This window comes from Anolis sagrei, chromosome 6 (assembly GCF_037176765.1).
Source record: "Anolis sagrei isolate rAnoSag1 chromosome 6, rAnoSag1.mat, whole genome shotgun sequence".
Classification (NCBI taxonomy): Eukaryota; Metazoa; Chordata; class Lepidosauria; order Squamata; family Dactyloidae; genus Anolis; species Anolis sagrei.
Genome location: NC_090026.1, coordinates 46,977,996 through 46,992,883, shown reverse-complemented (window position 1 = coordinate 46,992,883; position 14,888 = coordinate 46,977,996). Strand labels below are relative to the sequence as shown.

The window sequence follows — 14,888 nt, the reverse complement described above, 5'->3', positions numbered from 1 at the left end:
TTAATGCTTATTTTAATACTCAAAGAAGATAACAACCCATGGACATATTGTGCATTCTTTCCCTGGTATTACAAGGCCCCTACTGCATAAGATCAACCTGTATTAGAAATTTCAACAAGAGGATTATCTGGCTTTGATCAAGCAGTCAGAGTTGGTACAGTCAAAGACAGATTGTGGAACAGGTTCCATAACACAGTAAAAGGAGCACGGGATGGTTGGCTCTCAAAACCATTTCCATCACACTTCATAATCGACCATGCTGATTAAGGTTTTTTTTTCAACAACTCTACAATTATTTATTTATTTATTTATTTATTTATTTATTTATTTCGGGCACTTCTACCCCGCCCTTCTCAACCCCCGAGGGGGGGGCTCAGGGCACCTTACAACCGGCACAATTCGATGCCAACAATTCAACAGATAAAATACATAACAGCAATAACCACAATAGTTAAAACATTCAATTAATACAATAACAACTAAAAAGCCAATCGAGTGGCCAACGTTCACCGAGTTCTAAAATCCGTAAGTCCATTCAGCATTACCATAGTCCTTTCCAGATTCTGGTCGTCATTACCTTGTCAGTCTGCCAGATTACCCGAAGGCCTGGTCCCATATCCATGTTTTCAGCTTCCTTCTGAAGGAGAGGAGGGATGTTGATGACCTAATTTCCCCGGGGAGTGAATTCCACAGGCGAGGGGCCACCACTGAGAAGGCCCTATCCCTCGTCCCTACCAGCCTCACTTGTGATAGAGGCGGGGCCAAGAGCAGGGCCTCCCCTGAAGATCTTAAACTCCGAGGTGGGACATAGAAGGAGATACGTTCGGACAGGTACGCTGGGCCGGAGCCGTATCATTAGCTCAAGGCAAAAAATGAGCACACATTGCATTATGTATTAGGTAGGGCAAAGAAAAGGGTCAGATCTGTGTCATTACTTCTTGGTTCAAATCACTCAAACTGGTGGAACAAAGTGGAGCAACAGATAAACTGGTTTGGCTGTTCTCATCACTGGTTCCCTCTCCTTCCATCATTAGGACATGGGAAAAAAATCACAGGGCAAGAGTTCTGCCTTGAAAGGTATGTGTACTGTGGGACCTTGGTATCTACTGAGATTTTGTTCCAGGACCCCCATGGATACCAAAATCTGTGGATGCTCAAGACCCATTATATACCATGGAATAGTCAAGTTGTTTTAAATTGTGTCCTTTATATAAAATGGCAAAGTCAAGGTTTGATTTTTGGACTTGTTAAAAATATTTTCAAGTCATGGATGATTGAGTCCATGGATACAGAATCCATGTGTAATAAGAAATTCAATGTGCAAATTTGATAAATGTGAATTTAATAATTATGTGTGGGAATGAATGGAAGGATGGAAGGATGGATGAATGGAGCTAATAATTTTGGAAACACCAGTATAATATTAAGGCCTGCAATGACTAACTACCTGCTTGCTGGACTTGCTAATGAGAAACCTTGATAAGAACGGGACAGTGATAAAGGAAATGTTTGCAACCTTCCTTATGTTAAGAAGGAAGTCAACACAAGCCTTGTGTTTGTTAACACTAATCAAGAAGATCAACACTGAAATGGATCCAGGATGGAAGATGTCTATCATTAATTTGCAACTTTGGGACTACATCAATATTCCTATAAAAGACCAAGTCTAATAATGCTCAAATTGTGACAGACAGGGATGCTGTTCACCCACTATGCTCTGCTCCATGGGAAGGAGAGAGATGGTCTATTCGGAGAGTGGCAGATCTGCAAGGGAGCAGTCTGGTTGGTTTGGCCTTCTTTCTCAAGGGAAGAGGAAGAAGTGCGCTTTTGGAGTCTTGGATTTTGTGCAGGGAGTCAGGTTCTGCTTTATGGAAAACAGAGATCTGGTCCTTGGCATTGTTCTTAGGGAAGAAGTTTTGGCATTTCAGCGTTTTGAAGTTATGGTATTATGGAAGTTATGGAACTGTGCGTTGGCAGGCTGCAGGAAATCAGGGTCTGACCTAAGAGGTGCTTCTCCAAGGAGGGAGAAAATGATATGGTAACATTTGGATGCTCCAACGTCATTGAAAAGTCATTCATGACCCATGGATATGGAGGGCTAACCGTATATAGGTATTTTCCTTATTTGTTAGACTTGGTAGTATTTTTTGATGGCAAAGTCTGTGCAACTGTGGTAGGTGCTTAATTTATCATGCTTAAGGACATCACCAAGCTTGCATCTTTTGGCATCTCAAGTCGGACACATATCTCAAGGCTGGGAATCAGATCCTGCTGCCAATTTTTCCATCAATTACTAAGATTCGCATTTATGTTGTGGTAACAAACCAGCCAGCTCCACATTTCACCAAACTCTGTTCAAACTCTTGTGGGAAATACTGGTAGTTTGTCATGGTGTAAACACTTCAGGGATGACTCAGAGGAACTTTCCACATTGTTCCTTTGGGGTTATGGGACAGAAAATTAATAAAACCACCTGAGCCTCAGACAGGTGACATAAACAGAAAATTCTAAAAGGGCAATCCCGGCCCCAGGCACCAAACTAGTATTCTCTCTTCATTCATTCCGTCTCGGCACAAAGCCACCTTCAGAAAATCATTATTCCATCACACCTGGAGCCCTTTTAACAATGTACAGTTACAGCACTATTATTCTACTTTGACTATCATGGCTGCATCCTATGGAATCCTGGGGCTGGGAGTTCTGCAAGAGAGCAGAAGTCTCTGGCTGAGAATTCTCCATACCCCTCCCTAAACGACAAATCACAGGATTGGAACCCTACAAAGCCCTAAACAGTTTGGGACTGCCTACCTGCGCGACTGCATTTCCATCTACGAACCGACACAATCTCTTCGTTCTTCCGGGGAGGCCCTTCTCTAGCTCTCACCTCCATCGCAAGCGTGACTTGTGGGGACGAGGGAGAGGGCCTTCTCCGTGGTGGCCCCCCAACTCTGGAATTCGCTTCCCAGAGATATTAGGCAAGCCCCCAGCCTGGCAATCTTCAGGAGGAGCCTGAAAACCTGGCTGTTCCAATGTGTCTTCAATGATTGACTGTATGATAATCTCTGACCAAACTCTGTATAAAATGCCCTGAGAAGCACTTTATTTTCTGGCTTGTGCAATCAAATCCTACCTCACCCCCCCCCCCCCCCCGATCCCCTTCCTGATATTTTCACTGACCTATCTCCCAGTGCTTTAAATTTTAATCCTTGAATTTGCCCTGCCCACTGTGATCATTCTTAGTGTTTAATGTTTTGATTTTTTTTACTGTTGTATTGCTTATTTCATTGGTTCTGTATTTTAGGTTATTTTATTTCTTGATTTCATTGTGTTTTGTGTTATATTGTGTTTACTGTATTGATGGGCATGGCCTTATGTAAGCCGCCCAGAGTCCCCTTTGGGGAGATGGTGGTGGAGTACAAATAAAGGTATTATTATTATTATTATTATTATTATTATTATTATTATTACAGCTAAAGGGAAATCAAGATGCTGTAATCTTGCAGTATGAACAGGGCCCTGCTCTCCTCTTTTCAAGTCTATGGTTTTTCCACTTCATAGAATCATAGAATCAAAGAGTTGGAAGAGACCTCATGGGCCATCCAGTCCAACTCCCTGCCAAGAAGCAGGAATGTTGCATTCAAATCACCCCTGACAGATGGCCATCCAGCCTCTGTTTAAAGCTTCCAAAGAAGGAGCCTCCACCACACTCCGGGGCAGAGAGTTCCACTGCTGAACGGCTCTCACAGTCAGGAAGTTTTTCCTCATGTTCAGATGGAATCTCCTCTCTTGTAGTTTGAAGCCATTGTTCCGCGTCCTAGTCTCCAAGGAAGCAGAAAACAAGCTTGCTCCCTCCTCCCTGTAGCTTCCTCTCACATATTTATACATGGCTATCATATCCCCTCTCAGCCTTCTCTTCTTCAGGCTAAACATGCCCAGCTCCTTAAGCCGCTCCTCATAGAGCTTGTACTCCAGACCGTTTATCCTGCCACAACTTTCTGTTGTTGTCAAACCACCAAAGCTTGCCAGGAATTCCACCAACCAACCTACTCCAGTTGCCATACTTTTGGCTCTCAAACTTGCCCTTGATTTAAGACACAAGATCAACTTATACACAAGTATATATGGTACATGGCAAAAAAAATCAATTCATTTCTTGTGAGGTTATACAACAGGATTCACTTTGACTGCAGCTCTCGTGGCATGCAGGTTTCTTACCGGATATATGCCTCGGTGCTGCTGGCTCCCCCAATCTGATTGTCAGTCAGGTAGGTGTTGTGGGAGGAGGAGATGAAGTAATGGCACAGCGGCTGGCTCATATCCTGATAGATCTCTGTGTGGTTCTGGTTGAGGACGTCTCCGGCAGAGGACAGCAGGTACATCATGAAACCATCCAGCATCATGAGGTTGTGCTGCCTGGCTGTGGGACAAAGAGACTATTAGTTGGGGTGTTCTTAGTTTCCATACATTAAGCATGCTGAAGGTGTCCATCTTATAAAACTATGCCACATGCAATGAGGAATGTCTATAGCCATCAAAAACAACAGATCCATGTTGTTCTCTCTTTCTCATTATGTAAAGTGCAACACACTCTAACACCTTGATGTTTTCATTTTTCATACTGTATCTCATCAGTTGCTGGTTCTGTGTGTGTGTGCATTAGAGCAAAATGGAATCCATTATATATCATTCCAACCATAATTTCTGGTTTTGACCTATAAAGCCCTATACCAGTGGTTCTCAACCTGTGGGTCCCCAGATGTTTTGGTCTTCAACTCCCAGAAATCCTAACAGCTGGTAAACTGGCTGGGATTTCTGGGATTTGTAGGCCAAAACACCTGGGGACCCACAGGTTGAGAATCACTTCCCTATACAGTTCTGGCCCAGCTTACTTGTCCGAACACATCTCCCTCTACATCCTGCCTCGCAGTTTATGTTCATCTGGGGAGGCCCTGCTCTCGCTCCCACCAGCGTTGCAAATACATCTGTTGGGGACGAGAGGCAGGGCCTTCTCAGCTGTGGCCCCCCACCTGTGGAACTTGCTTCCCACTGAGGTAAGATTGGCTCCATCCCTCCTGTCTTTTAGGAAGAAACTGAATTTGTGGTTCTGGGACCAGGCTTTTGGACAGCAGGCATAAATAGCACTTTGGATATGGAATTCGACTGGAATGGTGATACAGCTGTTAATACTGTTTTTACTGTTTTTATACATAGGTCTGCCCATGCAAAGCAGATGAACACAGCATTGAATGAAACATGCAGAATTATCACAGGATGTCTTAATAAACTCTACAAGCTAGCTGGCATTGCCCCCCCCACCCCGATGTGTGATGGGAAGTTGCTGCTAAATGTGACAGAAATAAGGTTGAACACTGTGAAAGCCACCCACTACATGGCTACCAGCCTCCTCCCAGTAGACTCAAATCAAGGGAAAGCTTTATGAGAACTATCACTCCTCTTGGTGTCCCCCCAGCAACAGCAAGGGTATCCCTCTGGGCAGCTAAACCAGGAAATCCCAACTGGTTGGCCCCCCATGAGGGTCTTCCTTCAAGAATGGGCAACTTGGAAGTCCCTGAACAGACTCAGAAGTGGAGTGGGCAGATCAAAAGACAACCTGGCAAAATGTCACTACCTAAAAGAATCCCACACCTCGTGTGGCTGTGGAGCAGAACAGACAACTCCGCATCTGTACGCTTGTCCACTATGCCCTGCCTCATGTACAGAGGAAGAATTGTTGGAGGCTACAGACAATGCCATTGCTGTTGCCCGTTTTTGGTCAAAAGATATTTAGCCACCTGCTCTCCTTCTATTTTTATCGGTTTTATACTAATTTATGCAATGTTTTTGATACAAAATAAAACGGTTTTTGTTTTAATTCATGTTCTATTTATTGTTTTAATTGTTGCTATATTGCTTTATTATATGTAGTGGCATTGAATTGCTGCCAAATGTAAGCCATCCTGAGTCCCCCTTCGGGGTTTAGAAGGACAGGGGTAGAAATATTGGAAATAAATAATAAATAAATTATGTGCAGCCTCTCCATGCTTTTTAATTTTTTGCCTATCATGATTACGACAAATGTTTTACTTGTAAGGTGTTACACAAATACTCTATTTCAGGCATCAAGGTTTTGTCACTGCACACAGAGAACAGCTTTTCAAAGACACAAGGGCACCATTATGGTGTTATTTATGCAGGGCCTAATAGATCATGGGGTTTTATAAATAACAAGCTTGACAGATCCCAGCCTGAAAGAGCTAGCTAGCAGTTTTAAAATAGATTAGACACCAAAGGAATAACGCGGCAATGGGAGGGTAGTGAAAGCAAGAGTCAATAAGACAAGAATGAGCTATTATTTTGGATCTATGTACATGTGTATGGTCACATCAGGCTATTGGACAAAAAAAATAGGGAGCAGTAACCTGAAGTGACACTTCATGTATCTTATGAAGTGGGCTACAGCTTCTGAAAGCTTATGTCATAATAAAATACATTTATTTAACAGTCATGTTAGGCTATTGAATACAAATAAGACATAAGACGAGGTAACAGTTCATGAAGCAAACTCATGAATTACTTTCAGAAACTGTGGGACTCTCTATTGTTTCTTGCTGATATAAATGAACACAATGTATCCTCTGGAAAATAGGTTACTGGGGTAAGAGGAGTATTCGTCAGTTATTCTCTTTTCTTGTGGTTGAGGGATATTAAAGGAAGGCATGTTTTGAAGCAAGATTCGAAGTTTGACCATTGGATTATGACTCTAGAGACAAAGTTTGAATCCCAATTTGGCCATGGAAACCCATTAGAACAGTGTTTCTCAACCTGGGAGTCGGGACCCCTGGGGGGGGGGTCGTAAGGAGATGTCAGAGGGGTCACCAAAGACCATCAGAAAACGCAGTATTTTCTGTTGGTCAGGGGGGTTCTGTGTGGGAAGTTTGGCCCAATTCTAATGTTGGTGGGGTTCAAAATGCTCTTTGATTGTAGGTGAACTATAAATCCCAGAAACTACAAATGTCTATTTTCCCCAAACTCCACCAGTGTTCACATTTGGGCATATTGAGTATTGGTGCCAAGATTGGTCCACATCTATCATTGTTTGAGTCCACAGTTCTCTGGATATAGGTGAACTTTGAGTCGCCTGAGGGCTGAGAAAAGCGGTATATAAATAAAGTAAATAATAATAATAAATAACTACAACTCCAAAACACAAGGTCAATGCCCACCAAACCCTTCCAGTATTTTATGTTGGTCATGGGAGTTCTGTGCGCCAAGTTTGGTTCAATTCCATCATTGGTGGAGTTCAGAATGCTCTTTGATTATAGGTGAACAATCAATCCCAGCAACTACAACTCCCAAATGACAAAATCAATCCCCTCCCCAACCTTACCAGTTGGATGTCTCAGGAATTTGTGCCAAATTTGGCCCAGTGAATGAAAATACACCCTGCATATCAGATATTTACATTACGATCATAACAGTAGCAGAATTTTGAAGTAGCAATGAAAATAATTTTATAGTTGGGGGTCACCATGAAATGAGGAACTGTATTAAGGGGTCACAGCACTAGGAAGGTTGAGAAACACTGCATTAAAATTTCTCACACACTTTCAGTCTGAGAAGTCAAACCACATCTGAACAAGTCTTTCAAATAAAGCCCCATTAGAAGTTCATCTTAAGGTTGCCATAATTGATTTGCCGCCACACAATGAAAACAATATGCCATAAAACTTTCTGGAAAGCAGTAACAACCATAAGTGGCATCAAAATAAAACAGGAGTGATTGTTCCAGGGAACAAAAGATCTTCAGATAAGTGAAGTGGTTTAGCTTAACAATGGAAGGTCAGAGGTATGGATGTATTGGGATGTAAGAGAAGAGAGGCGAAGGAGGAGCAGGCGAAGGCTATGGAATGCTCTGAGGGTATAAATGAGAAGTCTGCACAAAATCTGGGTGCAAACAGTACAGTGTCTATATTCACGGACAGCTACAGAGAAGATCGCAAGAAGTAAAACACACAGGAGATGATCAATGATATAAGTTTCAGTACCCCCTCCCATTTCTCAGTTATACTCTTTTTCTCAGGATCTGCAAAGTGATCTGTGAAAGCAAGTATGAAGGTTGAATTAAAAGTAATGCCTCCACCTTCGTTACTTGGGTTTAGATGGGAATATTTTAATAAATCAAACACAGAAATAATCCTTAAAATGTGCTCTTTAACTATCACTATTCGCTTTTCCACATAATCACCCAACCCGACAATTGGATACATTTCTGCCAACGATGAACAAGTTTTCTGAAGACGTCACGGAAGAAGTTGACACTCTGTTTCTGCAACCAGTGTCTCACAGTTCTCTCATCCTGGGCACCCATTGTGCACAGATCTTCCGATAGCCAAGCAAAGCAATAATGTGACCCATCAACACAATCACCATAACACCATTCTCTGATGAATCTCCTTTGGGATGACACCTTTTGCTGTCAAGGATTCAATAACTGCACGTTGCTTAAGTCGCATTGACTGCGTAGGGTTCCATACTTTGCACCTTAACAACACAACCATTCAATGTTAAGGCTTCCTGCCAAAATGGAACTGTAGAGGGGAGTCTACTGAACAAGCCAGTACCTGCCCCATGCCAATGCTGCCATCTGTTGAGGAGTTATGAAGGTGGAGGCATTACTTTTCATTCAACTCTCGTATGATGTAATGGCTTGCGTTTTGCCAGTAGACCAAAGTTGTAATCTCAACGTCAGAGGAAGGAAATCCTACTTCCCAAACAAATATTGCTAAGAAACCCATATGATACCTTTTGTTGCTGCTGCTGTGTGCCTTCAAGTCATTTCTGAATAGGTGTACCAAACATGGGGTTTTCTGGCGCTGAGTGTGTAACTTACCTAAGGTCATCCTGTGCGTTTTCACGGGCAATAAAAACATTTTAGTAGTAAAAATAGGAGACAACCATTGCTGGTGTTTTGGTCTACTCACATTCCCCTCTGCCTTGACTAAGAAAATAGAGAAATCCAGTCATGAAAACTTAACAGAGTCTTCACTAGTACTATTTCTCCTCCACCATAAAATATATTACAGATCTATGAGGGTTGAATGAAAAGTAATGCCTCCATCTTCGTTACTTGGATTTGGATGGGAATACTTTAATAAATCAAACATTAGAATGTGCTCTTTAACTACCACTATTTAGTTTTCCACATAATCGCCAGACAATTGGATACATTTCTGCCAACAAGGAACAAATTTTCTGAAGCCGTCACAGAAGAAGTAGACACTGTTTCCGCAATCCATAGTGCACAGATCTTCCGATAGCCAAGCAAAGCAATAATGTGACCCACACGTTCTTGAGAAATGCCCATTACGCTTGAAATTTCTCTCTGAGTGATACGACGATCGTCCTGAATCAATCTGTCAACCTTTTGCTTGTGAAACTCAGTGGTTGCAGTTACAGGACGTCCAACTCTTTGTTTGTCACGCAAGTCAGATGTTCCCACCTCAACATCTTTAAACTTATTCACCCAACTATGCACAGTACTCACATCACCATAAACAGCTCGCATTCTCTGATGAATCTCCTTTGGGATGACACCTTCTGAACAGGGTTCCATACTTCACACTTTAACAACACAACCATTCAATGCTAAGGCTTCCTGCCAAAATGGAACTGTAAAGGAGAGTCTACTGAACGAGCCAGTTCCTGCCGCATTCCAGTACTTTTTTTTTGTTGTGTCAGGAGTGACTCCTGGTGTGAGAGAATTGGCCATCTGCAAGGACGTTGCTCAGGGGACGCCTGGATGATTTGATGTTTTTATCATCCTTGTGGGAGGCTTCTCTCATGTCCCCACATGAGGAGCTGGAGCTGATAAGAGGGAGCTAACTGCCTCTCCCCGGATTCGAGCCTGCGACCTGTCCTGCAGGCACAGGAGTTTAACTCACTGTGCCACCGGGGGCTCATATTCCAGTACTGCCATCTTTTGAGGAGTTACGAAGGTGGAGGCATTACTTTTCATTCAACCCTCGTACTAAAGGCTGGATCATATCTCGTTTCTCTGAACAAGTACAGAAGAGGACTTGCTTTTATTCCAAAAATAATGGTCACTCTGCAACCTATCAGTTTCCTTACCTGCCAGGTTTGATATTCCAAGAAACTTGAATCACTTTCCTCAAGCTGTGAAGTACCAAATAAGAAGGGAAATCAACTTTTATGACCATGCTAGCAAATGTGCCATCAGAACCCAGAAGTTAGTACAAGGGGTTCATACCTCTCTCATTCAGCTCATAAGTTTGGATAATATCATTAGCCCTCTTGATGGTTGCTTCTTCCCCTTGGTCATGCAGGAATTCCCGCAGCTCCTCAACCGACAGCACACAGTCCTCTCCTGAGTAACGGTGAAAGATTTCCTTCAGCTCAGGACGCTCCATTAGCCGTGTGCAGAACTCCTCAATCTCGTATTCTTCCAAGCGGTCATTGTTAGATCTATCACACTCCTGGAATGGGAGAGAGAGAACAAACAACCACACAATGATGGATAAGGTAGATAACACAGGCTGAACTTAGAGTAGAAAGATAAACAACCCAGTCACCCATTCTGCCTTTCTTTTTACCGTTGTTATATGCATTCAAATTAACTCTGACTTATGGTGAGCCTATTGTATGTTTTTTCTTGACAAGACTTATTCAACAGAAGGTTTGTTTTTGCTTTTGTCTGAGGCTGAATGTAATTTGCCCAGGCGAAGTTCATCTAATGGGTTCCCATGGCAGAGTCCTAGATGGTACTTAGACTATTATACCATTCTGCTTCCCTCTTTTTCTCTCTACTTGGGAGCTCATATTTGGTGGCATGAAAAAGATGGAAGAAGAAGTATTTGGGGTGGGGGGAGAGAGATTTGAAGGATTACAATAAAAAACACAATCTGGAGCTGCAGTAGAAGTTCATGTTTGAAATAATAATAATAATAATAATAATAATAATAATAATAATAGTAATAATAATAATAATAATAATTATTATTATTATTATTATTATTATTATTATTTATACTCTGCCACCATCTCCCCGAAGGAGACTCAGGGCGGTTAACATGAGGCTAAGTCCGAAGATACAATACAACTGAATTAAATACAAAATTCAGACCAAAAATTACATCAGAATAAAATACATACAATAACAATAACAAAAAAATAAATAAAGCAAATAAACATAATATAAAATCAAACACAATGGGCAGGCCAAATGGGCAAGGTAAAATGATAAAACCCTGGATGAGGTAGGAATAAAAAAATAGGTGTAATTGAGAGGAGCTCAAAAAGGATGAACAGTGGCATTAGTCTTTCAGTTTAGGAAGGGGGAAAATGCATCACAGGGGCAACACTATGGATGGAACAAACAGAGATAGGATAAGTGGTCACTCTTCAAAGGCACATTGGAAGAGCCAAGTTTTCAATTTTCAATTTTTTCTTGGCTTGCCTGATCTCATGTACCTTATGAAGTGGGGTTCCTGAGTTGCCTGAGTTCCAAAGTCAGGGGTCACAGCGGAGAAGGCTCTCTCCCTCATTCCTGCAAGTCTTCCTTTGATAAAGGAAGGGGCGAAAGGAGGGCTTCCCCAGAGGATCGGCGGGATCGTGCAGGTTGGTGGTAGGAGATGCGGTCACAAAGGTAGGCAGGTTCCAAACTATTCAGGGCTTTATAGGTAACCTGCACCTTGAATTGGGACCGGAAAATGAACGGCAGCCAGTGGAGCTCCTTAAACAGGGGGGTTGACCGCTCCTTGTAATTTTCCCCAGTTATTTATTTTATTATTTCTGGTATTTATATCCCGTCTTTTCTCTACCCCAAAAGGGGGACTCAGGACGGCTTACACAGGCAGCAATTCAATGCTGTTACATGAGCAATTAATACAATAACCATTAAACAAACCATCAAACCATTAAAATGCATAAAATACATAAACTACATAAACCATTAATTAAACAATATAAAAACATTTGTTACCAAATAGAATCGTATCCTCGTGTAAATCGCCTTTTCAATTCATTTCCACTAAAGTGCTAATTTATGTCTGCTGACCAAAAGCCTGGTCCCATAGCCACAATTTTACTTTCTTCCTGAAAGCCAGGAGGGATGGGATTGATCGTATCTCGCTCGGAAGCGCGTTCCACAGGTGGGGGGCCACCACCGAGAAGGCCCTGTCTCTCGTCCCCACTAGCCGCATTTGTGATGTTGGTGAGAGTGAGAGCAGGGCCTCCCCGGATGATCTTAAGTTACGAGGTGGGATGTAGAGGCAGATGCGTTTGGACAAGTAAGCTGGGCCAGAACCGTATAGAGCTTTATAGGTCAAAACCAGCTCTTTGAATTGAGCTCGGAAGTGGACAGGTAGCCAATGGAGCTGACGTAGCAGGAGGGTGGTATGCTCCCTGTATGTAGCTCCTGTTAGTAATTTAGCTGCCGCACATTGGACTAACAGCCAGTTATTAATCTGGCTGCTGAACATTGGACCAATTGAAGTTTCTGGGCCGTCTTCAAGGGAAGCCCCACGTAGAGTGCATTGCAATAGTCCAGTCTAGAGGTAACTAAGGTGTGGACCACCGTGGTCAAGTCAGACTTCACGAGGTAGGATTGCAGCTGGCGCACGAGTTTTATTTGTGCAAAGGCCCTCCCAGCCACTGCCGACACCTGCGCATCAAGTGTTAGCGCTGAGTCTAGGAGGACCTCCAAGCTGTGGACCTGTGTCTTCACAGGTGCCACCCAATAGAGCATAATGACTTATGTAATGCCCATGTTAGAAAGCACCTTCAACCAAAAGTTTTTAAAGAACCCCACACTGAATCCATATTTCTATTTTTCTGCTAATCTGTTCAAAAATCACTATGGGATGACAGGAAAACACATCTTATAAGGACTTTCAAGTCTGCAAGTTCTGCCAGAGTGGTGAGACACTGAGGAATATTGCAGGTGAGATTAAACATCCTTCATTGAATATAAAGTTTGAAACTACAGTCAAGCAGGAGAATGGGCAGAATGGAGGAGGTAAGAGGCAAAACAGGTTATCATGGAAGGCAAACAGGTTATCATACCTTGAAGAGCCTATAGGCATAGATGTCATTCATGTCAATGTTGATCATGCGCAACATGTTCTTGATCTCTTTGAAACTCATCTTGTTGTCTTTGTTCTTGTCAGCCTGGTGCAGCATGTCATGGATCCAAGTAAAAACAGATATAAGGAAAAAGCCAAGGAACCAGGAAATACCAATCTATGGGATTTCCACGTATGCACATAAGAGCTTTATAAGAGATTGCTATAGTAACAAAGGTGGGTAGATGACTAGACACCAAATCCTGTGTTGACAAGTTGAGAATGTGAGTATTTTGATCTGAAATGTAATTAATTTATCTGAAGAAGACATCTGCCCTTGTGCTATGCTACTCTGCTGCTGAGTACCCATGCCCTGTGTGGAACACATCTCACCACGCTAAAACAGTGGATGTGGCTCTTAATGAGACATGCCGCATTATCACTGTCTGCGCCCTACACCACTGGAGAAATTACACTGTTTAGCTGGTATTGCACCACCTGACATCCTCCGGGGAGTAGAAGCCAATAGTGAAAGGACCAAGGCAGTGACATCTCCAGCCCATCCCCTGTTTGGGTATCAGCTAGCATTCCAACGACTTAAATCAAGAAATAGTTTACTAAGATCTACATAGACACTTGCTGGAACACCTCAGCAAGCAAGAGTCCAAAAGTGGCAGGCTCAAACCCAGAACCTCAATCAATGGACTGTACCAAATAAGAGACTCCCTCCTGGCCACACAGAAAACTGGGCAACTTGGAAGGCGCTGAACAGACTGCGCTCTGGCACCACGAGATGCAGAGCAATCCTTAAGAAATGGGGCTACAAAGTGGAATCCACGACATGTGAGTGCGGAGAAGAGCAAACCACTGTCCACCTGCTGCAATGCAACCTGAGCCCTGCCACATGCACAATGGAGGACCTTCTTGTAGCAACACCAGAGGCAATCCAAGTGGCCAGCGACTGGTCAAAGGACATTTAAAAGAATACCAAGTCTGCAAACTTTGTGTTTTGTTTTGTTTTGTTTGTTTGTTTTTTAATGCAGTACAACTGTTTTGGTTCGCTCCTGACCCGATAATAATAATAATAATAATAATAATAATAATAATCCTTTATTTATACCCTGCTACCATCTCCCAAAGGATTCGGTGCGGCTTACAAGAGTCCGAGCCCAAATACATCAGTAAAACAACAATAACAACAATACAACAATAAATGAACTCAAAAACAAAGCAATAAAACAAAGCAATAAACATTAACAAAACACCACAACGCGTTAAAAACCTATGGCAGGGCCAAATGTAACAATTAACATTTTTAAAATATGCTGGGCATGACCAGGTGAAAAGGATAGGTATTTGGAGGGGTTTTTTTTGGTTTTTTTTTTTTTTTTTTTTTTTGTCGTGTCAGGAGTGTCCTGTTAAGAGAGAATTGGCAGTCTGCAAGGACGTTGCCCAGGGGACGCTCGGATGATTTTTTATGTTTTATCATCCTTGTGGGAGGCTTCTCTCATGTCCCCGCGTGAGGAGCTGGAGCTGATAGAGGGAGCTCATCCGCCTCTCCCCGGATTCGAACCTGCGACCTGTCGGTCTTCAGTCCTGCCGGCACAGGGCTTTAACCCACTGCGCCACCGGGGGCTCCTGGAGGGGGATGGGGCGTGCAGACATCCTAGATCTCTAGTAAGGTGCATTTGGGGACATATTGCTTGGAGTTTCCTTATTTTGGGAAGGCACACTGGAACAACCAGGTTTTCAACCTCCTTCTAAAAACTGCCAACATTGGGGCATGCCTGATATCCTTAGAGAGAGAGT

At 42.7% G+C, this 14,888-nt stretch overlaps 1 protein-coding gene across 2 annotated transcripts in view; it reads right to left on the bottom strand.

The window, feature by feature from the left end:
* Window positions 1-14,888, bottom strand: part of PLCD3 (phospholipase C delta 3) — a 113,413-nt gene that overhangs the window by 26,989 nt on the left and 71,536 nt on the right. For both annotated transcript variants that reach the window (XM_060781191.2, XM_060781192.2), the window contains exons 4-6: window positions 13,081-13,210; window positions 10,268-10,493; window positions 4,216-4,417 (exon numbers count right to left, since the gene is read on the bottom strand). In XM_060781191.2, coding sequence (XP_060637174.2) covers window positions 4,216-4,417; window positions 10,268-10,493; window positions 13,081-13,210 — 558 coding nt within the window. The remainder of the gene's footprint in view (window positions 1-4,215; window positions 4,418-10,267; window positions 10,494-13,080; window positions 13,211-14,888) is intronic.